The 24,227-nt window shown below is 45.6% G+C and overlaps 2 protein-coding genes across 3 annotated transcripts; both read left to right on the top strand.

Annotated features, from left to right (window-relative positions):
* Positions 1-124: 124 nt before the first annotated feature.
* On the top strand, positions 125-16,727 carry POLDIP3 (DNA polymerase delta interacting protein 3). 2 transcript variants are annotated; one of them, XM_068400989.1, is made up of 9 exons: positions 125-238; positions 3,641-4,028; positions 6,384-6,458; positions 8,290-8,385; positions 10,275-10,457; positions 11,391-11,468; positions 12,100-12,229; positions 13,115-13,181; positions 13,541-16,727. In XM_068400989.1, the coding sequence occupies exons 1-9, from the start codon at positions 132-134 to the stop codon at positions 13,713-13,715; spliced, it is 1,299 nt and encodes a 432-aa protein (XP_068257090.1). In that variant the 5' UTR covers positions 125-131; the 3' UTR covers positions 13,716-16,727. The 2 variants fall into 2 exon arrangements, with proteins under 2 accessions (XP_068257090.1, XP_068257089.1); XM_068400988.1 differs by having other exon boundaries at positions 6,381-6,458; positions 13,541-16,726.
* A 1,040-nt stretch (positions 16,728-17,767) lies between these two features.
* Positions 17,768-21,368, top strand: RRP7A (ribosomal RNA processing 7 homolog A). The gene is made up of 7 exons (XM_068401678.1): positions 17,768-17,869; positions 17,938-18,080; positions 18,345-18,470; positions 18,862-18,985; positions 19,616-19,713; positions 20,135-20,333; positions 20,821-21,368. Exons 1-7 carry the CDS (start codon positions 17,818-17,820, stop codon positions 20,904-20,906), a joined length of 828 nt encoding a protein of 275 aa, XP_068257779.1. The 5' UTR covers positions 17,768-17,817; the 3' UTR covers positions 20,907-21,368.
* The last annotated feature ends 2,859 nt before the right edge of the window (positions 21,369-24,227 follow it).

A 24,227-nucleotide genomic window follows, 5' to 3' on the forward strand; every position in this document is an offset into this window, starting at 1 on the left:
GCCCCGGCGCCGCTGGGGGTTGTGGGACGCCCTCTCCGCCCCCGCCTCTCGCGTCGCGCACTCGGGTGGGGCCGGGGGCGGGGCCTGTCTTACTTCTGGAGCCGGGCGAGGAGCGGAAGTAGCGTGATGTCATGTCCGGGTCTCGCTCGCTGCGTTTTACCGTTGGGCCCCGTGACAAGATGGCGGACATCTCTCTGGACGAGCTCATACGGAAACGCGGTGTGACGGTGAAAGGGAGGTGAGCGGTCGGGAAGGCAGCGCCCCGGGCCCCGCGGCCTCCGGGGGATCCTTTGTTCTCTCTTCTGGTCGATCCGCTCCGGAGGCTGCAGGCCGCAGCCTGCCTCAGCGCGGCCCGGCCCTGTTCCCCGCTCTCGCCTCCCCATTGGCTTAGGCGTTGGTCTGCGGGGCCGTGCCTTTGATGTGGATTGGTGGTGGCGGCCGTCGCTCAGGGCTGGGGCGGGGGGTCTTTTCCCCCCACCTCAGCCCCCTGTGCCTGGCGCTGCCCCGTGGGCTCTGGCCGCGGCGGGGCAGGGCAGGGCCGCCCGCCGCCTCTCCCCGGCTCTTCTGGGCTCCCTCGAGATTCCTGGCACAGCCCATCCCTTCACTAGTGCCTCCGACCTGCGCTTTCCTCGCTACCTTCTGCTTCTCCCCGCCGATTAACCCAGTGGTGCTCCCCAAGCCGGGGTCAGCAGGAGCTCGGCGCTCCCCCGCCCCGGCCCCGAGCCCCCTCGGTATCCGGGCTGTTCTGTCTCTGCAGCAGGAGCTGCTGCTGGGCTGCGGCTCCTCGTCAGGCGGTGCCCCGGGGGTGCCCGGTCCCCCGCCGCTCACAGAAGCGGCACGGTGCATTGTGGGATGGCTGTGGGAGTTGTCGTTGTGCCCCAGGGAGCCGTAGCTGTGGCAAAGCTGATGGGGATCCGCGCAGGCGAGGCTTGGGGCTGCCACGGCTTTATCAAATCGCTGCCTGGCCCTTGGACGCTGTAGTCTCTGTAGTATAGCTAGCGATAGCCTGGCAGATTGTTTGAAATGGCTGTGTGGAAGTGGAGTGCGTTACATATTAGCTACGGGATTAGGTTCTGTCTTTGTACGGCAGATGTCCCCGGTGTAGGCTGGGCCATTTACTCCAGTGCAGCTGTTGGCAGTTCTTATCTGGCTTCTCCTTTGGTAGCTTTTCGTCTTCCCTTTTGCCATAGTCTCTTGATGCTTCTGAAGATCTTGTCTGTGGATTTCTCCCCATCTATGTTAGCTAAGTGTGCTCCTTTTTTTTTGGTTGTGGTTTGTTTTTTTTTTTAATTTAATGGTCTTCGGGGAATCTTAGGTTTTAACTCTGAATGTCTACACTTCTATGTCTAGAATATTATTTTGAAAGTTACCTGCTAATGTACACTAGCAAAACATTCAAACGCATATTTAAATTCTGGTCTACACAAGGCCTTGGCTTTGCACTTTCATGTTATCCTGCATATTTGGAACAGTCTTATGCTGCTTGCTATGCTAAGCACCTCCTTTCTCCTTTTTTCAAATCCCTCCTTAACTCTTGTTTCTTCCAGGAATTCTTCCTGCTTTTATTTGCTCAACAATAATCCCCCTGCAGCACTGTAAGAATTTTTGTGCCTTGCATTTCTTGTTTGTCATGTTTAGCTCACTTTATAAGATTTCTGAGGCAGCTAACTTGACTTTGTGAAGGCTGGATAAACTGAATAAACTTAAATTGTTATATTTGTGCTGTTCAGTAGTCTAAATGAAATAACAGAAAAATCTTCACCTATAAAATGTACTAATACACAAAATACTCAAGCCAGAACTTAGAGTTCTGGAAAGTGAATTAGATGTTTGGATTCCCGTTTATATCAGGTGCTGTGGCACAAAATGCTTAAACAGTCAGTGCTGTTACAGGGTAAGCAATTCTCTACGGAAAAGAGTTGCTGATTAGGATAAACACAAGTCTTCAGAGACAGTGTAATCTTCAGTACAGAGTTTCCTAACCAATTTCGTTAGTGTCATCAACAGTTTTAACTATTTCTGGCTTAAATGCTGATACATATATTTCTGGTTTTGACCTCTTTTATGCTCATTAAAAAGAATCATTCATCAAGCCTTTCTGCAGCACTCTAACTGAATGCTTTCAACATAGCTAAATTAATGCTTTTTAAAATTGTGAGGGAAGTCGTGTTCTGTGGCTGTTGCTTTATGGGTACTGTTAGTCTTCTGTATTATTCTGGATATATTGTAATAAATGATCATGATAATAGTCCTGTTTCTTCTAGCCTAGTGTGCTTTGGCTGTATGAGAGAGCAGCTGCAGGATTCTTAGCTAGGTAACAAAATGGGAACCCAGCCCTATCTCTCTAGTTGTCTGGACACAAGAATGAAGGAGACAGAAGTGGAGGTTCAGTCTTTCATCTTTTGTTTTTTTTTTTTACAGATCTCTCAACTGAACATTATTTACAGTCATGTATTTTAGGATTGTAGGGTTACATCAGGAAATACGGATATAAAGCTGTATGAAGAATTCAAATTGCATCATCATTTGAATTTGTGATGTTAGTCTTTTAAGTATTGCAAGAAATTCTAGATATCTACTTTTAGACTTTAGAATACTGGACCATACATTTCAGGAAGCAGATGAACACTGTAGCCCTCTGTAGCTTATTTTGAATTTTAAAAAGCCAACAGCAAGAATATTATTTCAGTACCTTAACTTTAAAATTTCTCTTACCACTTTGTAATCTTATTTTTTTTTCCGTTGGGTTTCTTTTTTTTAAAAAAAAAAAAACTTAAAAATATTTAAAGGAAGAACTGTGTTAAAAAAATAGACAAGCTGTTTCCTTTTGTGGGAGATTTTGAAAAAGTGAATCAGACCTGTTACAAGAAGCTTTCACTGCATAATGAGCTGCTTAGTAACACTTTCGTACAAGTACAAATGCTGTCCTTTCTGTGGGCTGTTATCTTTCTGTGCCCAGTATTGTGATGATGTTGTGCTTAAAAAGTAAAGGTCATTGAGTGCAGCAGTTCTGTTAGTAGGTTAAAGAAGAGGCAGTGATGATAAAAAGTAATTTGACTGATAAGTGTTCTTGCTGGCAGTTAATCAGCTTTGAAACTGGTGGCTTTGAACGGAGATTGGTACTGGTGCTTGTACATCCTAAAATCCAAGCCTCTACACTCCCACAAATATGAGCTTGCTGCCCAGAATTCTTGAAATCACGTGTAGTTCCATGATTCCTTCGTATCAGGACATACGGTTATATTACAAAAGATGTTTAGCAGAACTGCTCAGTCCTAAAGCTAGAAAGTCTGTTTCTGTTCCTATTTGTCTTCAAAGGTTTCCCCAAAGTACCTAAGTTGTTGTTGAATTTTTTTTAGATGTCATATGTACTTAGCACAGCTGAAGTCAGATCCTTTACTTAAGCTTGTAAAACTGAGCTTAAGGATGGGTTTTGGAAATCAGCTCCTTGGCTGTTTAGGTAGAAAGTAAAATCCAGCATAAAACAGCTTAGGAGCTCTGCTGTTGTATTTGGACATCTAACCTGAGTGGATTTCTGTGCAGTAATAATGAGCTTTTGTTTGCAGCAACACAAATACTTTTATTGATACTGTATCACATCTTATAATATCTGAAACTTTCTTCCTCCCCCCTGCTCCAGGCTTAACACAAGGCCAGTGTTTGGAGGCGTAAGATCTCGCATTGGGATCCAGCAAAATCTTCTAAATAGATCATCACCAGCTGTCAGCTTCCAGCGGACATTTGATGCCCGTCAGAAAATAGGACTCACTGATGCCCGACACAAACTGGGGGTTAAAGATGCCCGTGAAAAACTGCTTCAAAAGGACGCTCGGTTCAAAATCAAAGGGAAGGTGCAGGATGCTCGAGAGATGTTGAATTCCCGTAAACAGCAAAGTGTTGCTGCTGAAAAGGTGACCAAAGTGGTGGATGCCAGAGAGAAGATCAGCTTAAAAAGGAGCGCTCCAGCTGCTATCAGCCCAGCTATGGGGACAGTAAATCCAGCCGTGAAAATCACCAAAACTATCCAAGTAGGTCAAGCAAGCCACCTCTGAGCCCCTCGGTTATTCTGCAGCAGTCCAGTGGGAATAATAATACTTACATGAATATGTTCACGTTTACCATAGAAGCGATGGTAATACAGTTCAGTCCAGCCTATGGGGCAGGATTCGGAGCCTTTTGGGTGTTCTTCCGGCTGCTTGGGGCTTTTTGTAGAATCCCAGCTTTCAGTTAAATTTTCATTTGAATTTTGGGCCCAATAAAGACTAAAGCAGCGCTCCTGTCAGCATTAAAGTAGTTGTCTTGAATGGTTAAGTAGTCTCTTTCCCACCTAAGTACACAGAAAATTTATGCATTTCTTGTCATTCTTATACCACCCCTCTTTACAAGTCTGATGTGGTGGATTGTCCTGCCTAGATAACTGGTTTATCCTAGGGGTGGAGTAGCAGTTTAGAATATACAGCTATGTTTGTATCTAAGAAGATGTAAAATTCAATGAGCCCTTCTACCATTTCTTTGTTTCTACCCATCTGCTTTTCAGGAAAGGCCTGGCTTCCAGGGAGTTGCCTGATTGTGTGATGCATTCCTGCTGAGGCTCAAGATTTATTTCAGTTGCAGTATAATCAGTTGATCACACTAACTGGCTGATTTCCTTTGACAGTTTTCTAATTTCACTTTGCTGTGTGCACGGTAACCTGATTCTTAGTGAAATTCTCTGAGTAACAACTACTGTTGAACTGTGTGTGTGTTAGATACAGTGGGTAGAGTCAGAAGAGAAGTTTCCATACTGTCAGGATTGTTGTTTGAGGAGTGGTTTTGTTCCTCACCTGTACAAACATGTAACTGAAGTTCCTAGCCTACCTCCTTCATTTTCCTCCTCCCAAAGGTCAACAGCGTGCTTACACATACCCAGAAAATCTCCTGTTCTCATCAGTTTGAAAGCCTAGATGAGTCTGCTCTCGTTCAGGTGTGGGTTTTGCTCAAGAGCATCAAGCATATTTCTTCTGTAAGTTAGCCTAGGAAATTTCCAATTACTCTGCAGGTTTGCTGCCAGGCTGACCTAAGAAAGAGAAACGACTCCTGTGGCAGAAAGATGGGCTAATTGCAGAGCAATGGAGCAGTCTGTTCGGTAGTCTTTAGTTAGTAGGGTAGTTAATACTCGCGCTGTCCTTCTAAGCCAAATCACCACCACCGGCCGTTAGGAGTTGAACATTTTCTACAAAGTTGAAAATGTTTTTTGTGTGACTTGGTTTGAGACAGTACTTTCTGTTTCTTAGACAACATATTGCAAGAAAAAATGTGTAGGATATAATGGTAATTAAGACTGTAGACAAAACTGTGCACAGGAGCAATTATGTAATCATATTTTTAAATATTTATACTGAAATTCCAAATTGCCCATGGCCCTCCTCTCTTTCCAAATGTGGGAACAGAATCTAACTGAAATGTCTTGGTCTGAGGTGCAGCACACAGCTCTAATGTCCTGTACTGTGGTCTTGTCTCTCATAAAGGAAGGAGAAAAGTCTTTGCAACCCAAAGAATTTCCATAGCTCTGCTGGTGTTTCCGTAGGGCAGGCACATTTGTTTCTGAATTGATTACCAAATTGAAACGTGAGGGTGCTGTGGTGTAAGTTACAGTCTAGAGAAAATGCAAGTCTGAAGATTTCACTGCCTATATGGAGTATTTTTTTAAGAAGACCCATTCTTCTCTGTAATGGACAGCTTCCAGCTTTTTCAGAAACCAGAAGGGCATTTTTGAGGGAGTTGCTGCTTGATTTCAGTTGCCCAGCTACATTCCCTGACTACTTCTGTTGTGGTTTCCCTGTTTCATGGGATAGCAGACTGCAGAAGGGTCAGTTACAGTACACCATGCACCATTTTATTCCAGCTCTGGTGTGAAGGGACAGTATATACTTCTCCTTTGAAATGGAACTGAACTAAATTGTGTTGTGTCCCAACTTGTTGAGTTGGATGGAAATAGGTGTCTTTGGTTCCCTGTAGCATGAAAGCAGAGAAGCTTACTTACCGATTTACCCCATTCATGGTTTCATATTGGCAGAAATATAGATCTATCAGTGCTGGCAGGGCTGGAGTTACGTCCCCTTCCCACTAATCTTGGACTAAAACTCAAGTAATTTGAATCAGTTTCTCTGCGTGACCTTAAGTTTTAATTTCTTCAGTTAAGTGAAGGTATCTCATATTGAACATATTACAGGAAACATGAACGTTATCTAATAGCATATTATGGTAATGTGTTTCAAGGGCAGGAGAGTGAATTTCATTTAAGTGGTCTCAGGGTATCAACTAACAGCTCCAGTCTTTTGAAATGGGAATCTGGTGGACTGTAGTGTTTTAATGCTTTGGTTCTTTCCCTCTAACTGTAGCAGAAAGCTCCAGTTCCTGGGCACTCTCATCCCGCAGGAATGAGGATCAATGTGGTGAACAACCATACACACAAACAGGTGTGTGCTCCATCTGTGCTCTGTGTTTGTTACCTTTGGGGGGGAAGGAAGGTGTCCATAAACATTGACAGGGGCAAAGAAAACTTTTAAGTAGGAAAGAAAAGAGGAGTGTTTGGAAGTTCGCTAACAGCTCTAGCTCCCTGTTCTTGTGTGGTTAAGATACTTTCACCGTAATTGAGGTTTTCATTTAGTCTAATTGATCTTAATTCCTTGTGTGTTAGATGAATGGGAAGTAGGTATTCCTTTTTTTTATCTGTATGCACTAATGTATTTTTTTCTAGAGTCTGTGACCTTTAGCTCTGATGCCTGTCTATAAATTTCTCAGTGGCACCACATAGATCAAGTTGTTCGTTGTTTTGATTCACCATCCTGCCAGCCTCTTTGGAGAATGGATATAATTGTACATGGTCAAATGTTCTACAGTGAGGTGGGAGAGGATATAACCTTCCTGTGAAATCCCAGCTGTGGGTCCCTGCTGGAAATCTGATAATGAATGATGTTTGCTGGTATTCTGATGTACTATCAGAGTTAGCATATCCCTTATCAATCAGACTTTGTCTGAGGAAAAACCTAGAATTTGTGATGTCTCCTCTGGGATCAATTTTAAAGGCCTTTGTCACAGCCCTCAGTCATTCAGCCACCTTACCACCTTGAGTGCTCTCAGAGAGTAATTACATATTTTTATTACCTTTTTGTGTGTGTTTGTGTACATAAAGTATTACATGAAATATTGAAAAACTGTCATTCACAATATCATGACCTGTTTTGTTTTGGGGTTTTTTTTGCCTCAATTATGGTAACTTTAGCTATTGGTGTATGTTACCTCTGCCTTGACCTGCTGCCCTTGCCTATCCCAGATGCTGCCACTTAAGGAAGAAGTGTCTTTGTTATTCTGACCTCATCACTATAAGCCTTGTATCCATTTCACTTCGTCTCAAACTCGAGTCCATTGTCCTGATGGATAGTGTTTTTCCCAGTTCTTCCCTGCACAATTCTCCTTTGTTCTACCATCTCTTTTGTTTATCCTTCATAGCATTTCTGTGACTGGAACAACTTTCCTGTTTGTAAACCAGAGTCTTGCTGACTATGACTACCCACTTATTTTGCAAGCTCTCATTGCTAATCCCTCCATTTTTCTTCACCTTTCTACTGAATTAATGGGAAGCTGGTTTGAGTTGTGACGACTTATGTTCTGGGCAGTGACATATGCGTATAGACTTTTTCTTAACATTATTTAGAGTCCATGAAAAAATATCTACGTAGGGGTTAGCCTCAGTATTTTAAGGCAGGGCTGTGAGCGTTAAGTTGAACTGGGAAATTAATTATTCATTCAGTAAACATCCTAGTGTAGTGTTTTCTAGTGCCAGATGGATATGTGCTGTGCTGAGGAAAGCAGATTATTCAAAAGGAATGTTTGGTTCAGATGTATTTGGCAGACACCTCCTTCATTTAAAAAAACTAATTAAAAAAAAATCATATGCACAGGCTTCAACTTTAAAGGTAGCAGGGTGCTAAAAAGTAAGACACTGAGGCTTTATTCCATTTGTGTGGCTTCATCAGTGCTACTGAGGTCTAGGGAGTACACCCAGGGAAGGCGTTTTGCTGTGGCGTTGCTGGAAAATAAGTTTGATAGTTTTTACACTGGTGTTTTGAAACGGACTTGCATACCTTCAGCTCTGCTCCTCTCCTTGCAGCCTGGGGACATAAAGTACAATGTAGTAATGGTCGTTAATGTGAAGAAGGCTGAAGGCAGGGGAGAACTACTTATTTTGGAAATGATGTCTAGATTAAATCTACCTACCTTGTAAACTATTACCTTGCTTCTCTTTAGGGTCTGTATGACATGGAAGATGATGACGAAAGTGTCTCTCCCCTTACTAGCAGACAGATGAAAATCACCACCACAAACAGTTTCCTGCACAACGCGGTAAGGGATTATCTGAACAGTCCCCACCACGCCATGCTCACATTGGGTGGACACACAGGCTGCAGCTTTACAGGGCTTATGTTCTTTTAAAGTATGTAAACGATGCTTTCTCCTGAAATGTTTGCTGTTCACCTCACCCTTCCCTTTGTGCCAATGCTTCTAGTGTTATTTTTGGGACAGAATCCCTTTTAGACTAACTGTGGTTTTATAGGCCTTTTGCAGCCAGAACGTGTGATTTCTGCCTTGCTGGCAGGTTGCTGTGTGTTAGCTCTTGACTTTCTTCTCATTGGGGAAGTGGTTTGAACCTCTCGTTATTGTTTGAGCAGGCAAGCAAGGGAAGCTTTCTGCTGCTTCTAGAGACTGGACATCAAAGCAGAAAATCTCTTGCCATGCACAGTCTTAGTTGGCAGCTTGTTGGGGAGTACTGATGCTCTGGAGAAGATGGAATTTCAACACAGATAAATGTGAGGTCCTGCTCTTGGGATGGGATAACCCTTTGCAATTTAAGCTGAGAACTGACTGGCTAGAAAGCAGCTTTGTAGGAAAGAGCCTGGAGGTCGTGCTGGGTGATGTACTGAGAATGAGCTAGCAGTGCATTCTTGCAGCCTTGAAGGCCAACTGTAGATTGTATGTTAGTAAGATCATAGCTAGCAAATCGAGGAAGATAATTATTCCCATCTGTTTGGCATTTTGAGAATGTACCTGGAGTATTGTGCCTATTTTGGGGCTCTGCAATACAAGAAAGACACTGACAGACTGGAACTAGAACAACAGGGTGGTCAGGATGCTGCAGCACATGATGTGTGAGGAGAGGGTGAGAGAGCAGTGTCTCTTAAGGCTGAGAAGAGAAGGCTGTAGTGAGATCTGTCCCCTCCTCACTGCCTAATACGTGGTCATAGAAAAGGCAAAACCCAGGTTCTTCCCAGGAGTGAACAGGGAGAAGACGAACCAACAAATGTGTTGCAGCAAAAGGAATTCTCATTGGCTGGTGGTAGGGGAAGTTGTGCAATCCTCAGGGTATTGGTCAGCCTCTGGCACGGGGACACAGAGAGGTTGTGAAATTGCCATTCTCAGATACTCATTTTAACTGGATAAGGACCTGAGGTAGCCTGATGTGTCTTTACGTTAGCCCTGTTTCAGACATGGGGATTGGACATAGGTTTGCCCTGAATTATTCTGTGGTTCTGAGAAAGCAAATTCGTGTGGTTTTACCATCACACAGACAGTCTAGCGCAATGATTATGCCATGTTTTTTTCTCATGTGGCTATTCAGAATAGAGCTCCTGGCCATTTGTGATCCTTAAAAACAGCCTTGTGGGTTGGGTTGGCTTTTTTTTGCAGTATTAAATGTGTTATCTCCAGTGCTCACAGCAGCTACCAAGCACAATTTTTAGTCTGGCTTTTAACTCAGGTAGTTCCAACTAGAAATGTTACACTCCATGTCTGTGTGCCATAGCTTGGTGTTTCTGAAGAAGTACTGCTGTTTGTACTAGGGCAGCTCAGTCTTATTGTTAACGAGCAATCTTTGTGAACACTTTGTAAAGTACTTGAAAATCTTTGGATAAAAGATTTCAAATTCAAATTGCACTGGTAAAGTTCATTTAAGAAGAATATGAAACTAAAAAGTGCTCATTAGTGAAGGAAGTGCTCTTTTGGGATAAACATATGCCCAGAAACTTTAGTTGCTTTTTGTCTCAAAGCTGAAAGTCTTCAGCACTGTAGTGGTTTTGACACCGGGAAGAACAAGCAGCTCTTAGTGCATTCTAGTAATGGTTTCCTGCTGTTGGTGCTTGAAAAAGAGGGATGATTTTTGTAGCCTGCAGCTCTCTGAGATACTTTATTCTTTCTTCCTGTAGCTCTCTGAGATACTTTATTCTTTCTTCCTGTAGAGTGGGATGAGTGGCAACAAATTCTCTCTGTCCAAGACTGTTCCCCTGACTAAAGTGGTCCAGAATGATACGTACACGGCTCCACCTGCACCTCCCTCTCCTATGCGGACAAAGGCATTGACAAACATGTCCCGGACCTTGGTGACAAAGGAGGAGCCTCCAAAAGAACCAGCAACTGTTGAGGTGAGCTCAGGGAAGTGGGAGATGCTCTTCACAGAAGTCTCTGAAACATCTGAGACTTGCTGTTCATCAGTTACGTGAGCAGGTCATTTCTGTCTGCCTTCTAGCATATTTTCTGGGACTCCATCGAGCTTATTCTGGTAACTGCAACACATGTCCCAAGAACTTGGAACCTGTCTAAACATCCTTTTCTTCAGTGTTTGAGAGACTGGGAATTCTCAGATAGTGCATTTTGTTTCTCTCAGTTTTTCTATGTAGCATGGGAGCACATGGTCCTGGACAAATCCATGTTACAGGGAGGTGGTGATTGTTCTTTGGGCCCTCCTTGGTGGCTTCCATGTCCCTAGGAATAGTGTTTTAACGCTACTACTTATGTTATCTTCTGTCCACTCCTGTTAGCAAGGAGAAAAACAGAGTTCTTGCTTCTTGCTGTCCATACAAGACCTCTCAGGCAATTTGTAGGCAACCTGTCTGGAATTGCTTTGCCAAACTGCCTGATGTTGTGTACAGGTAGCCCACCAGGTGTTCCCAGGCATGTTGACTTCAGCATGCTCTTGAGGGGCTGAAGCCATATTTTGGGGTTTGCTGGCTGGTTCCGAGTGCAGCAGAGACATGTGCTTAAAAGTGTGGTCATGACCAGAGAGTACTGTGGATTAAGTTAGTGTTGTACTTGAGAATGAAAGACGAAAGCTACTTCAGAGAGAAACTGGCATGGAAAAGGGGCTCTTATTCACCATCAGATGAGCTGGGCTTTGGTAAGCGTTGATACTTGCCATTACTAGCTGTAGTTCTCTCCTTTGTGTGTGTGTGTACAGACTTTCCCAGATATCCCTTTAGTGACTTTTTTTGTAAAATGCTTTCTCTGCTGTGCTGTCTTGCTTGCTGCATTTCTGACCTTTTTTTTTTTTTGTCTGGTGCATTTGTTTGTGTTGGCAGCTGGCGTTCAGTCCTTTGGAAGGCACAAAGATGACCGTAAACAATCTGCACCCTCGAGTCACAGAGGAAGACATTGTTGTGAGTGTTGCTTACTGCCGAACCGTGGATGAGTGAAGCTTCCTTCCCTTATCCTACCTCTTTTGATAAATCACTTGATCTATGGTGAATGCAATGAAGAGGGGTATGACGTGGGTTTGCTTTCCTTGCAAAAACTTTTGAGTTCCTGGGGGTTTTTTTGTTTTGTTTTTTGTTCACTTCTCTTAAAAAGTGAATACTTAAGAAGCTGGGACAAAATACCATTTCTAGGGTGAACTGAGATACCTGGCATCACTTAGAAGAGTTCGTGGCAGATGATGCTTGATGTTCTCGTCAAACTTATGCCCCCGTTCAAATTATCTAGGCACTTCCATTCTCAGCAGGCTGAGAGTGAGCCTGGTCGTCATGTGTGACAAACAGTATAGAGTACTGGCCTTGAACTTTTTCGCCCGTGTTGGTTAGCAGTATGGAGCTTTGTGCAACCTGTGTTACTAACGCCAAGTACTCATACCATAGCAAACAGAATAAGTCAAGTGGCAAGTGTTGAGGTTCTGCCGTGTGTTTACTAAGCAGGAGGGGTGGTGCAATTAGGAAGCTCAGCCTTTCTCACGCCGTGTCTTTGGTTGAAGTGGTACCTTTGTGACTGTGGTCATGACTAACTCTCTGCCCTCAGGAGTTATTCTGTGTGTGCGGTGCTCTGAAGCGAGCCCGGCTGGTGCATCCTGGAGTGGCTGAGGTAGTATTTGTGAAGAAAGAAGATGCTATCACAGCATATAAGAAATACAACAACAGGTGCTTAGATGGTAAGTTTGAGGCCAGAGTTGCATTTAGGATAGATAAATCAACAAAGACTTTTCCACCTCAGGGGAGAGTTTAAAAGCGTCTCAGATGCTCATATGCTACCAAGAGAGAGGGGAAGTGCCAGAAAATCAGTTCAAGAGCTAGACGATGTAATATGCTCCTATGTAACTAGCTGAATATATGCACAGTTTATTTAAATGAAATAAAAAAAAACACCACAATGTTTTTCTAGAAAGAGAATGCTCAAAGCTAGCGGCAGGGTTGTGGTGATTCCACTGGTCTAACTTCCAGATTGAATTTCTTCTGTTTCTAATCCAGTGCAGAGAGCTTGATAGTCCACAGGAAGGCTTTACCTGCTTACAGAATAGCTGTTTGCACAGTGCAGGTAAAACTAATATTTGCGAAAGTCTCAAGGCGTAGTCAGAGACGTTTTGAATTGGACGAGTAGAACAATTAGTATCAGCTTCTCCGTAAACTTTGAACAATGCAATTGTTAATCTGGCTCCACGTGCAACGTTATGATAGGCTGAAATTAGCTGTTAATTTTTAGCTGGAAATAGATGCTTTTTCTTTCTCTAGATGAGTGACATGTTACGAATGTCAGATGAGGAGCAGACAGCTGAGAGTGGGAGATTCTCTTGTGTTTATGCTAAGGGTTTTGTACCTATATGTAATTTCTTAATTGGTATGATTCTTCGTATTGTACTGAGTGTTTCAGTGGCTTTTCCATTGCTGTGATTTTGCAACAAAAGATGTATAAACTCTTCTTTCTCATGTTTCTCCAGCATGTGGGAAAACTCTATTGCTTGCACTGATGTGTGATATTTCTGGGGTCTTGCCTTACCACGATTCTGATAGAAGGACTCTTTTATTGTGTTTTTGTTTAGGTCAGCCAATGAAATGCAATCTTCATATGAATGGGAATGTCATCACCTCAGACCAGCCTATATTGCTGTAAGTGTCCTTTGGGTGAGGGGAAGAACCAAACATGTTTGCAGGTTCTGTTTTGAGGAGAACCTGAGGGGAGGGGAGAAAAACTGTTGGCAAATTGTTGTCCCATGAATAGTCTCCTTCTCTTCCTCTCTGTGGCACTCTATGTTGAGCTCAGTGCAATATAGCTTGACTCCATAGTGTTCCCAGCCCTGCAGTTCAAAAGAAGTCTGAGATGAGGAAGTCTTCTTGTGAGGAAGGCATATTTAAAACCTTTATCTCTAATATTGGGAAGGCGGCAACACAAGAACAGTAGAAGCAAACACAGTGTTAAATTTTATTTCATAATGAGAGGTTAAATACTGCTTCTTTTAATCCCCCAGCCGATTGAGTGATACCCCTTCAGTGAAGAAGGAAGGAGAACCACGCCGGTCAAGTGCAAGCGCCTCCTCAAATCCCCCAGCTGAGGTGGACCCTGACACTATCCTGAAGGCACTCTTCAAATCCTCAGGGGTCTCTGCCTCTGTGCAGCCCACAGAATTCAAAATTAAGCTCTGAGAAGGTGGAGCAAGCAGTGGACTGAAAAACTCACTGAAGTTGGGGAATGAGAAAAGTGCAGGAGTGCAGATGCTATTTGCATTTGCCTGCCTTGAATTTTTTTGTTTTCTATGATCGCTACCTTACTGTACAATAGTGTTTCCTCTTGTGTGTGTACTTTCTGTTTTCATAGTTGGAATTTTCTTCCATTATTTTTTTCCCAAAAGAATAACCTCTCCCTTCTGCCAGTGATGTATTCCCAAGCATATACCATGTAACTCCCTCCTTTACTCCAAAGCCCCTAGTGGCCATTAAAAGTGCACATAGACTTTGAGGGAAGGAGTGGTGATCTCCTTCCTCTTTTCTTCTGACTGACCTTTAACTACAAGGTGCATCTCCTTGATTATCAACAGGCAAGAATGCCACGTTGTTTCAGAAATTGCTACGCTGGGTACAGAGTCAGGTGTGGCTCCATACAGGAAGCACTGTCTTGCATCTTTGACTTGTGTGCATTCGGCAGCATACTGCTTCATTCTGGCTGTTGGATGTTTTTCTGCTCAGCAGTTGTGACATAGAGGAGTGTGAAAAACGGAGCTTCCCACTGTGTAAACCAGCCAACAGAGGCATCAGGCAGAACATATGCACAAGTGCACCACCCATTGTGTGATGCGAGGGATGCTTCAACTCTGGTAATGCAGAGGCGGGGGGGGGAAAGGCTCTGGCATTTGTACAATGAATATATTAGCCCTGTAGGGTCAGGCTCAGTTGCTCTCTTCTTTCTGGACTGAAAAATAAGAAGCAGTCTTGTGTTCAGAGCTAGAGGAAATCCAAGTGTTCCGCTCTCATTAGACTGTATTGCATCCTCCTGCTGATGCAGGGACATTAATTTTTTTCTTACCTTTTAACTTACTCAGTCTCCTGTAAAAAGGAAGGAGCTGGGGCCTTTTTCAGATATTAATACATAGGAAGCAGTCTTTCCTTAAGCCTGAGAACTCACTTCTTTGAGAGATGTCATTTGGGCAATGTTTGGCTGCTGTGCGGCCATGCTGCTGGCATGCCTGGATTTGGAGGATGATTGCTGTACTTCGTGGCCTCGGGGAAGTTTTGGAGAGGAGAGCAGTTAGCTTCTAAGGAACACATAGGAGAGGAGTGTTAAGCAAGCAGCGAGGATGTATGTTGGGCAAGTGAACATCTGTGATGAGCCACAGGCCACTAGGTGGCACTTCCAATACTTCGTTTGTTAATACGGCATTTTTGCCATGGATATTTGAAGTCCCAGTAGCTCCATTTGTATTTGTTCAAATTGAGTTATAAGAGAGGAAAGCTAAGAGCCACTTCCAGAGTCTGGCTGGGGTTTGAACTTGATCCTTCTAGCTAGGAGACTAACCTAATCCGTTCTGTTCAGCTCTGCTGAACTTTAATGAACTCTGTAACCATTGTAGGTCCAGATTCCATTTCTTGGTCAACCCTATGTTTCTTTTGCATTCTTGTTCTGTATTAACCCTTTGCTCTATCTAGCTTGTGCAAACCGTTCCTTTATCTCACTGTATCCCTTTTAGCCGTGGAAATAACTGAGGACTTGGCAGGACTTGTTTTCCTGGAGTACTCTCTTTGGTTTGGAAGTCCACGACACTATTATTGGTAGAGTGCTTCATGTGAACAGCAGATGTTTGTAAGGGAGGGGACCTACGACAGCTATTGTTCTCCTTTTATAGATTTACCATCAAGCACCTGTGTTTTATTAAAAAAAAAAATGGGGGAGGGGGAGGAAACATTAGGGGTTGGAGAAGATAATGTATTATCTGTTTCTGAATAAACGTTTGTTATACAGAGTGGATTCTAAGCCTTTTTAGATGCTGTGAAGCAACTAAAGATAGGTGGGGTTGTTCCAGCATTGAATCAAGCGTGCTTTTAGAAGAATACAGAAACTTCAAAACTGATAATGTGATGAAGAGCAATAGGAGTATATGGATGAGAGAATTCATAAGCCTTTTAATCTGGATCATTGAAATTAGTAGCTGATTCTTGCTACTAAGTAGGAGCAATTTGTGTCCCTGCCTAGTTCCAGTTCTGTTGTCACAGAAAAGAAAAAGAACGGTCTTAGTTATTGACAGCCTAGTAATTTAAAAGGTAATTTTATATAAAAAAAATACGGCTGTGAAATCAAGGTACCTGTTCTAGGTGAAGTAGGGTACTTTTATTATCAGCTAGACAGAAAGCTGTGAAAATGTGAAAACGTATATTGTGGGTGCATATCTTGTCTCTTCTGAAAGAATGAGGAGATTCAAGCATTTTTTTTTTTTATTAATAGAGTCATGTCCATTCCAAAATCCAAATAGCAAGATGCACTTTGTAAGTTGCTGTTAAATTGTTAACCAAAACACAATGCCCAGTTTATCTGTGATGAATTATGATGACATTAACATACTTCCTTGGAAGAAATACTGCTCTGTTCTCTAGCTCTGTGATCCATGGCAGTAATTTTTTTTTTTTAAATTGGTGAAGTTGATGATTGTCTAGATAGCACTCCATGATTTGTTTTACACCAATGTCTTGGTATGCATTGCTCTTCCTGTTCTCAGTCAACTCTCTAAAGTTATCTTGGTCTTCTAATACTTCATAGTGTGGCTTCTTTCGTTGGCCTCTGAAAGAAGAGTAACCAGTTATTCCTAGTTCTTTTCAAGCAGTTCACCTTGCAGCTCTCCCAGTTTCTCCTGGCTGTCCTGCAGTGGTCATGCTAATCTTGTCTGCATTCCACTGAGCTCACCTACCACCTTCTGACCTCACATCTGAGTGCGCTTGCCCTCATGCAGCATGGTTATGGTTTTGTTCATTTTATTTTCTGGGCTGTTAGAGATTTTAAACTTGCATGTGAAACACCGATTGCTTGCACTGATTCAATATGGCTGCCCAGGACAGGTGGTAGGTAATTTGTAATAGTGTTTTTGTCTTTTTCCTTTGCTTTTTCAAAAAACATGCTGAATTCTGAAGTGATGCCATGATTTGCAAGTTTGCCTGGTGTATTTTCATGGGTTTTGCACGCACCATTTCTTCTGATAATGTTGTAACTTGGATGGATGTTTGGTGAGCCAACTCTTCATGTCGCTTACTTTCACTGACCTTTTTTCACCTTATGCATACGTCTTGCTTCAATATCTTTATTTTGGAGTGGTCCTGTCTTCCATTCAGTCATAAATACAAGTTCCTATGTCAAGGTCATCTTCCCCCCCGCCCCGATTAACAAGTCTTTAAAACCAGTTGTTCTTACAGTTGTCTTTGAATGTTTTTATGCATCTTTAAGATTTATTTCTCCTTTTATTTGCCTCTAGAATCATAGAATGGTTTTGGTTGGAAGGGACCTTAAAGATCATCTAGTTCCAACTCCCCTCCCACGGGCAGGGACAATACTATCTTTCATAACTCACATTCCCCTGAAAATATCCGCAGAAGCTGAACAGGATATTCACTTTAGAACTTAAGTGAGCTGATCCATCTGTTCTTCACAAGTCTAACTTAGAAATATCATATAACAGTTTTATGTGCATTGTGGTTGCAAGTATCTTTTTGTTATTTAACATTGTCCGTTCTGGTTTACTAGAGCATTGTTTGAAAATGCACAACACACTCAGGTCAATCGGATTTAATTTAACACAGAATTTCAGCCAGAAACCAACAGTAGCCTGGTTGAAGATATGAGTTTTAGGCCTGAAATAATGCTGCTGATTGTGTAAAGATGATGACATTTAGATTCAAAACTTGTTTCAGTTCTAGTACATCTGCTTTACAAAGCCATCTGTAAGAAGTTACAGTTAAGACTGTACAGATAATAGGGTTTATATTTCAATACTCAGTGACAAATTGTTTTTAACAGTAATTTCTGTAACATGGATTAAGCACGCTGGTTGTCTTTTAACACCGTTCGGGTATTCCTTTTCGGAACTGTTACACTAAATGGTGGTTGTGTAATATGCTCTGGAGGGGGAAACGTTTTTGTTACACTCAGGCATCGGGCGGCGGCGGGTTCCTGTCGGCGCTGATAGACCCGCCGCCGCCATTAGCAGCGCCGCGGGGAACTACAACTCCCGGCGGCCCCCGCGCCACCGCCGCTTCCCGCCGAGCTAAGATGGCGGCCGCCGTGGAGCGTGTGGTTGCAGCAGCGCCGGCGGGTTACACGGGTGAGGAGAGGGCGAGGGAAAGCGGGGAGGGAGTGTAGCCGGGTTTTTAACCGGTGCGTCGTCCGCAGCTTTGGCGGTGAAGTTCGGGGAGCGGCAGCGCTCGCCTCACTACCTGTTGGTGAAGGAGCACCAGGTGCGGGAAGGGGCCGGCACCACGCACCCGCCTCGCCGCACCCTCTTCGTCCTCAACGTTCCCCCGTACTGCAGCCCGGTGAGTGGGGCTGGGGCGGCCCGCGGGAGCGGGTAGCGGTGTCTCACCGGAGCGGGGTGCTCGGCCAGGCGACTGGAGGCCGAGGGCATCGCCTCGGAAGCGCGGGGCCGTGGGCGAAGGAGCCCGGGGTAGCTGTGGGCAGAGGGGCCGGGGTCGTGCCGGAGAGCCTCCCAGTGCGCTCTGTAGTCCCTGCGTGAGAGGGTGGGGAGAGGAATTACTCCTGCTTTCCTGTACCGTCTGTTCTCTCTTACTCTCTGCATCAAGGACTCTCTGTCTAGGCTGTTCGCCCGCTGCGGGCAGGTCCAGTCCGTGGACATCTGTGAGAAGCCAGCGCTGGGAGAGAAAAAAGAAAAACTCACGTCCAAATTCTTCAACTGCAAAACTGTAACGGTAAAGCTCAGGGGGAGACGGACGGGGGGGGGGATACTGATGGTTTAGCGGTCAGAAAAGATCGCAAGTACTGAATGGTACTATTTGGAGCGTGGCACTTAAGGATGTGGTTTAGTGGTGGACTTGGCAGTGTTAGGCTTGTGGTTGGACTTGATGATCTTAAAGGTAATTTCCAGCCTAAAGGATTCAATGATTCTATATGGGAAAACCATTTGGGGGGGATTGGGCAACGTGATTATGTATTTAAGTTTGCGTTATCTTTTTTTTGCTATTCTACTGCAACTTGCGGTTTGATTTTTTTTTTTTTATTTTATTTTATTTGTACTGCAGCTCCTTGCTGTGTCACCAGTTTCCCTGGTGTATCTGACTGGCCTGGCTGTCTTTATTTTAGGGATTTCAAGTAGCATACGTGGTGTTCAGGAAACCAGCTGGTGTCCAGGCAGCCAAAGCCCTATCACAGGAAGGTCCCTTGCTGATATCAACAGAGAGTCACCCTGTGAAAACTGGCATTAGCAGTAAGTCAGCCCTTAGCTATCTTCCTGCTATCTAGTGCCAGCAAAAAACTATACTGAATCCTATCCTGCATGTCCAGATTAATTCTCACCATTTTGTACTGAGCCGGGAGACATCCAGTGTTTCATTGTTCTGCTTTTATTATTCACAAGGTAGCAATCTTGTACTGGATGTTGTAGTCTGGTCCAGTGACCCTATGGGAGAATGGGGTCAGTTGGTACAATGGAAGGGCAGTTTTACCCAACATCTTTTCAGTATCACATAGATTCAGAGAAACTGGCTGTGTCTTGCCCTCAGAATGGAATCCAGACTCAGTAACAGGCACCAGGTGTCTGTCAACATGACAGTACTTCGGATGTGACCCCTTGACAGGAACGCAGCCCTGAATGTTGCACCTCTTGGGCTTAAGGCTCACCCGCTCCTGCTTGGGAAAGTTGCAAGCTCTTCCTATCGCTTACTGGCTGTTGCCTGGGCCACAAGTTGGTTGAGCTGTGGCAGTGAGGAGGCTGAACAGGAATGGGAACAGAGTGTGTCCATCGCCACAGCGGTTCTCTCTAGAGCTGCCCGAAGGCATCACACTAGGGCTTGCTTCTAACAGAGGCTACTGCTGACTTCTGCCCTCTCTGTCTCAGAGTGGATCGCCAGCTACGCGGCCTCAGTCGTGGATCGGGAGGAGCTGAAGGCTGAGGTGGATGCCTACATGCAAGACTATGACAAAAAGATAGTGGAGGTGAGGCCAGGCTGGGGCGGGAACCCAGCTAAGCAGTTTGTTTAGGGAGGGAAAAAGAAGAGAGAGGATCTTTTGGTGCCCAGGCCTCAGTGGAAAGGGTGGAGGGAAACACACTGGCTGTCAAGGTTTTACTCCCAGTTGCTGGTGGGCAGTCAGGTCCTGGTTTGGTCCACAACACCTGACCCTTCCACCCAGAGCTTACAGTAGGTATCCACAAATAACTGGGGGCCTGGCTGCTCTGCAGTGTTGAGACTTGAGAGTCGAAGCCCTGCACCCCTTGGTCCCACGCTTTCCTTCAAATCTTGTGCAGAAGCAGGAGTTGTAACTTTGCACGTGTGTAAGGGGGACTGTGGGGGAGCCGTGCATCGGGTGGGCTGGCAGCCCGTCTGCTCTGAGCTGCCTCACCCTCCTGTCTTTACAGGAAGAAGCCAAAGCGGCCAAGGAGGAGGGCGTTCCGGATGAGGAGGGCTGGGTGAAGGTAACGAGGAAGGGCCGGAAGCCCGGCCTGCCCCGGACAGAGGCTGCCAACCTGCGGGTGCTGGAGAGGGAGAAGCAGAAAAGGGCCCGTAAAGAGCTGCTCAACTTCTATGCCTGGCAGCATCGTGAGACCAAGAGAGAGCGTGAGTGTCTGAGTCTCGTCCTACCCCTGCCCATGTCTTTTGTCTCTCACTGTGGCCCAAAGAGTGTTCTTTTTCCTTCAGTGGAGGCTACATCCAGCTGCAGGTGAACAGTTGGCTCGGTAGTTGTTCGAATGGTCTCGCCAGCTCTTGGGAGCCTCTTGCCACCACCTGTCCTAGCAAGGGCTGCTGGAATATTTTGCGGGAGAGTGCGCAGGTCGGGGCTTTCTTCAGTCTGCACAAAGGCAGCAATTCAAAGGGAAAACTAGCCGGTTTCCTCCCCAAGAGGGAGCTGCAGCACTGCCAGAGGTGAACGGCCAGAGCCCCAGACTGGCACTCGGCCCAGGCGCAAAAGGACCTGCTCTGGGAAGTGTGTGTTTGTGGGTGTCAGGACTGAGCCCCTCCCGGTGTTTGGAAGGGAAGCTCCCCAGGCGAGGATGATACGCTGCTCCCGTGTGACCCGTCCTCTGTCTCTGTCTGCCTGTTTCAGACATCGCCCAGTTGAGGAAGAAGTTTGAGGAGGACAAGCAGAGAATCGCCCTGATGCGAGCGCAGCGCAAGTTTCGGCCGTACTAAGCTGTGTGGAGCTGTTCCTCAGACACCTGCGCTGGAGGGGGCGGGAGAGATGCCTATGGACTCCACGTGCCAAAGGATTTCAAGGAACTGAGGCAGCTTCAAGTTGTCCCTGCACTTGGATCTGAAGTGGGAGATCCCAGCAACTGCCGCTGGAGAGCGAGTTTCTTTCACTCGCACTGGTATCCTCCTGTTCGGCCCTGCGGCACCACTTCCCAGGGTGCTCAGGCCAAGGGGCCGAGGCACTTCCTGTGACAACCTGTATCTCCCTGCCACCCAAGGCCCTCCTAAAGCTTGACAAGAGCTGGGACTGACCTAGCGCAGCCTCTGCAGGGGCAGGGAATGGCTGAAGAACTGTAAATAAACTGCCGCTATGTTCTCAAAACATGGCAATGCCTCTCTCTCCCCCTTGGTCTGCTGGGGGGGACAGCTTCTTGTCGCTGTCGATTAAAGTCATGGCTTGTATGCTGGTGCTCCTTTGCACGTGTTATCTGGGGCTGAGTAAGAAGAGGAGGAAAGTGACCTTGGGAAAAGCCCAACTGGGAAGTTCACAGACCTGTTGTCACAAGCAAAGATCAGTGGTGTGGTACAGAGCCCTACCCCTTCCCGTGGTGTTTCCCTCCCAGGCAGCTCCCTCTCAGCTGTGTGTTGAGGTGCTCAGGCTTCCAGCTGTGCATGGACCTCTACAGCCATGTCTAGCCTGGGCTATGGGAACTTCTGCTGTTCAGCACTGTCACTAGGACAAGGTGAGATGGTATCCTGCTTTGGAGGGAGAAACCAAACTCTCCAAGGCCTGTTTCCACTTAACCTGTCACCAGCCCACAGGAGGCAGGTAAGGATGGTGACGGGCACATCCAGCTGCAGGGGCGATGCTTTTGTACTGCCCGCATAAAGTTTGTGCAGCTTCGGACTTAATGATTGTTCACCCCAGCATGCTCTGTGGTCACGTGCCAAAAGCTGAGCTGGTGAGGAAGAAGACTGGCCTGGCTGAACAGAGAGCTTTGGCTGGAACTCAGGGGAAAAAAAGGAGAGTTTATGAGCTTTGGAAGAAGGGACAGGCCACTCAGGAGGACTATAAGGAGGTTGTGAGGTTATGCAGGGAGAAAATTAGAAGGGCCAAACCCCAACTAGAACTTAATCTGGCCACTGCTGTAAAAGGCAATAAAAAATGTTTCTATAAATACATTAGGAACAAGAGGAGGGTTAAGGAGAATCTGCATCCTTTATTGGATGTGGGGTGAAACATAGTAACAAAGGACAAGGAAAAGGCTGAGGTGCTTAATGCCTTCTTTGCCTCAGTCTTTAATAGTAAGACCAGTTGTTCTCTGGGTACCCAGCCCCCTGAGCTGGAAAACAGGGACAGGGAGCAGAATGAAGCACCCATAACCCAAGGGGAAATGGTTAGAGACCTGCTACACTGCTTAGACATACACAAGTCTATGGGGCCGGATGGGATCCACCCAAGGGTACTGAGGGATCTGGTGGAACTGCTCACCAAGCCACTTTCTATCATTTATCAGCAGTCCTGGCCAACCAGGGAGGTCCCAGGTGACTGGAGGTCAGCAAATGTGATGCCCATCTACAGGAAGGGCTGGAAGGATCCGGGGAACTACACGCCTGTCAGTCTGACTTCAGTGCTGGGGAAGATTATGGAGCAGATCATCTTGAGTGCCATCACGTGGCATGTACAGGACAACCAGTGATCAGCCCCAGTCAGCATGGGTTTATGAAAGGCAGGTCCTGCTTGACGAGCCTGATCTCCTTCTATGACAAGATGACCCGCTTAGTGGATGAGGGAAAGGCTGTGAATGTTGTTTACCCAGACTTCAGTAAAGCCTTTGACCCAGTCTCCCACAGCATTCTCCTGGAGAAACTGACTGCTGCTGGTTTGGATGGGCATGCTCTTCGCTGTGTAAAAAACTGGCTGGATGGCCGGGCCCAAAAAGTTGTGGTGAATGGAGTTAAATCCAGTTGGCGAGTGGTGTTCCCCAGGGCTCAGAGTTGGGGCCAGTTCTGTTCAATATCTTTATCAATGATCTGGACGAGGGGATCGAGTGCACCCTCAGTAAGTTTGCAGACGACACCAAGTTGGGTGGAGTGTTGATCTGCTTGAGGGTAGGAAGGCTCTGCAGAGGGATCTGGACAGGCTGGATCGATGGGCCAAGGCCAACTGTATGAGGTTCAACAAGGCCAAGTGTTGGGTCCTGCACTTGGATCACAACAACCCCATGCACCACTACAGGCTTGGGGAAGAGTGGCTGGAAAGCTGCCTGGTGGAAAAGGACCTGGGGGTGTTGATCGATGGGGGCTGAATATGAGACAGCAGGTGGCCAAGAAGGCCAGTAGCATCCTGGCTTGTATCAGAAATTGTGTGGCCAGGAGAGCAAGGGAAGTGAACACCCCCCTATACTCGGCACTGGTGAGGCTGCCCCTCGAACACTGTGTTCAGTTTTGGGCCCCTCGCTACAAGAAAGACACTGAGGTGCTGGAGTGAGTCCAGAGAAGGGCAATGAAGCTGGTTAAGGGTCTGGAGAACAAGTCTTATGAGGAGTGGCTGAGGGAACTGGGGTTGTTTAGCCTGGAGACAAGGAGGCTCAGGGGAGACCTTATCACTCTCTACAGCTACCTGAAAGGAGGTTGTAGCGAGGTGCTGTTGGTCTCTTCTCCCAAGTAACAAGTGATAGGACAAGAGGAAACAGCCTTAAGATCCGCCAGGGGAGGTTTACATTGGATATTAGGAAAAATTTCTTCACTGAAAGGGTTGTCAAGCATTGGAACAGGCTGCCCAGGGCAGTGGTGGAGTCACCATCCGTGGAGGTATTTAAAAGACGTGTAGATGTGGTGCTTAGGGACATGGTTTAGTGGTGGACTTGGTAGTGTTAGGTTAATGGTTAGACTTGATCTTAAAGGTCTTTTCCAACCAAAACGATTCCATGATTCTATGATGAGAAAGGGGCTGTAACCCACCCACCCCCAGGCTTTTACACATTTATTTTACTGCCTGCAGCCTTGATATGGGCATGACCATGAACGTAAGGTGGAAATGCTGGTAAATTCCACAGAGCTGGGTTAAAACGGATTTACCCTCCCCTAGGAAACCCACTGCAAGTGCAGTTTCTATTGCATGGGAAGACTGCCAGGCCTGCTTGCTTCAGTTGGCTTTTTGCATCAATTTAACTAGGAGGCAGATGGATCCTTAATGTGCCCTATCTAAAGCAGACTGCATGTAAAAATCCTGGCCTCCTAAGATTGGCATTTTAGGTGCTTGGGTGAGCATCCTAAAAGAAAGGAGGTTCACTTTCCTATAGAGTCAAGAAGACAGAG

The sequence above is a fragment of the Nyctibius grandis genome, chromosome 5, assembly GCF_013368605.1.
Source record: "Nyctibius grandis isolate bNycGra1 chromosome 5, bNycGra1.pri, whole genome shotgun sequence".
NCBI classification, from domain to species: Eukaryota; Metazoa; Chordata; class Aves; order Nyctibiiformes; family Nyctibiidae; genus Nyctibius; species Nyctibius grandis.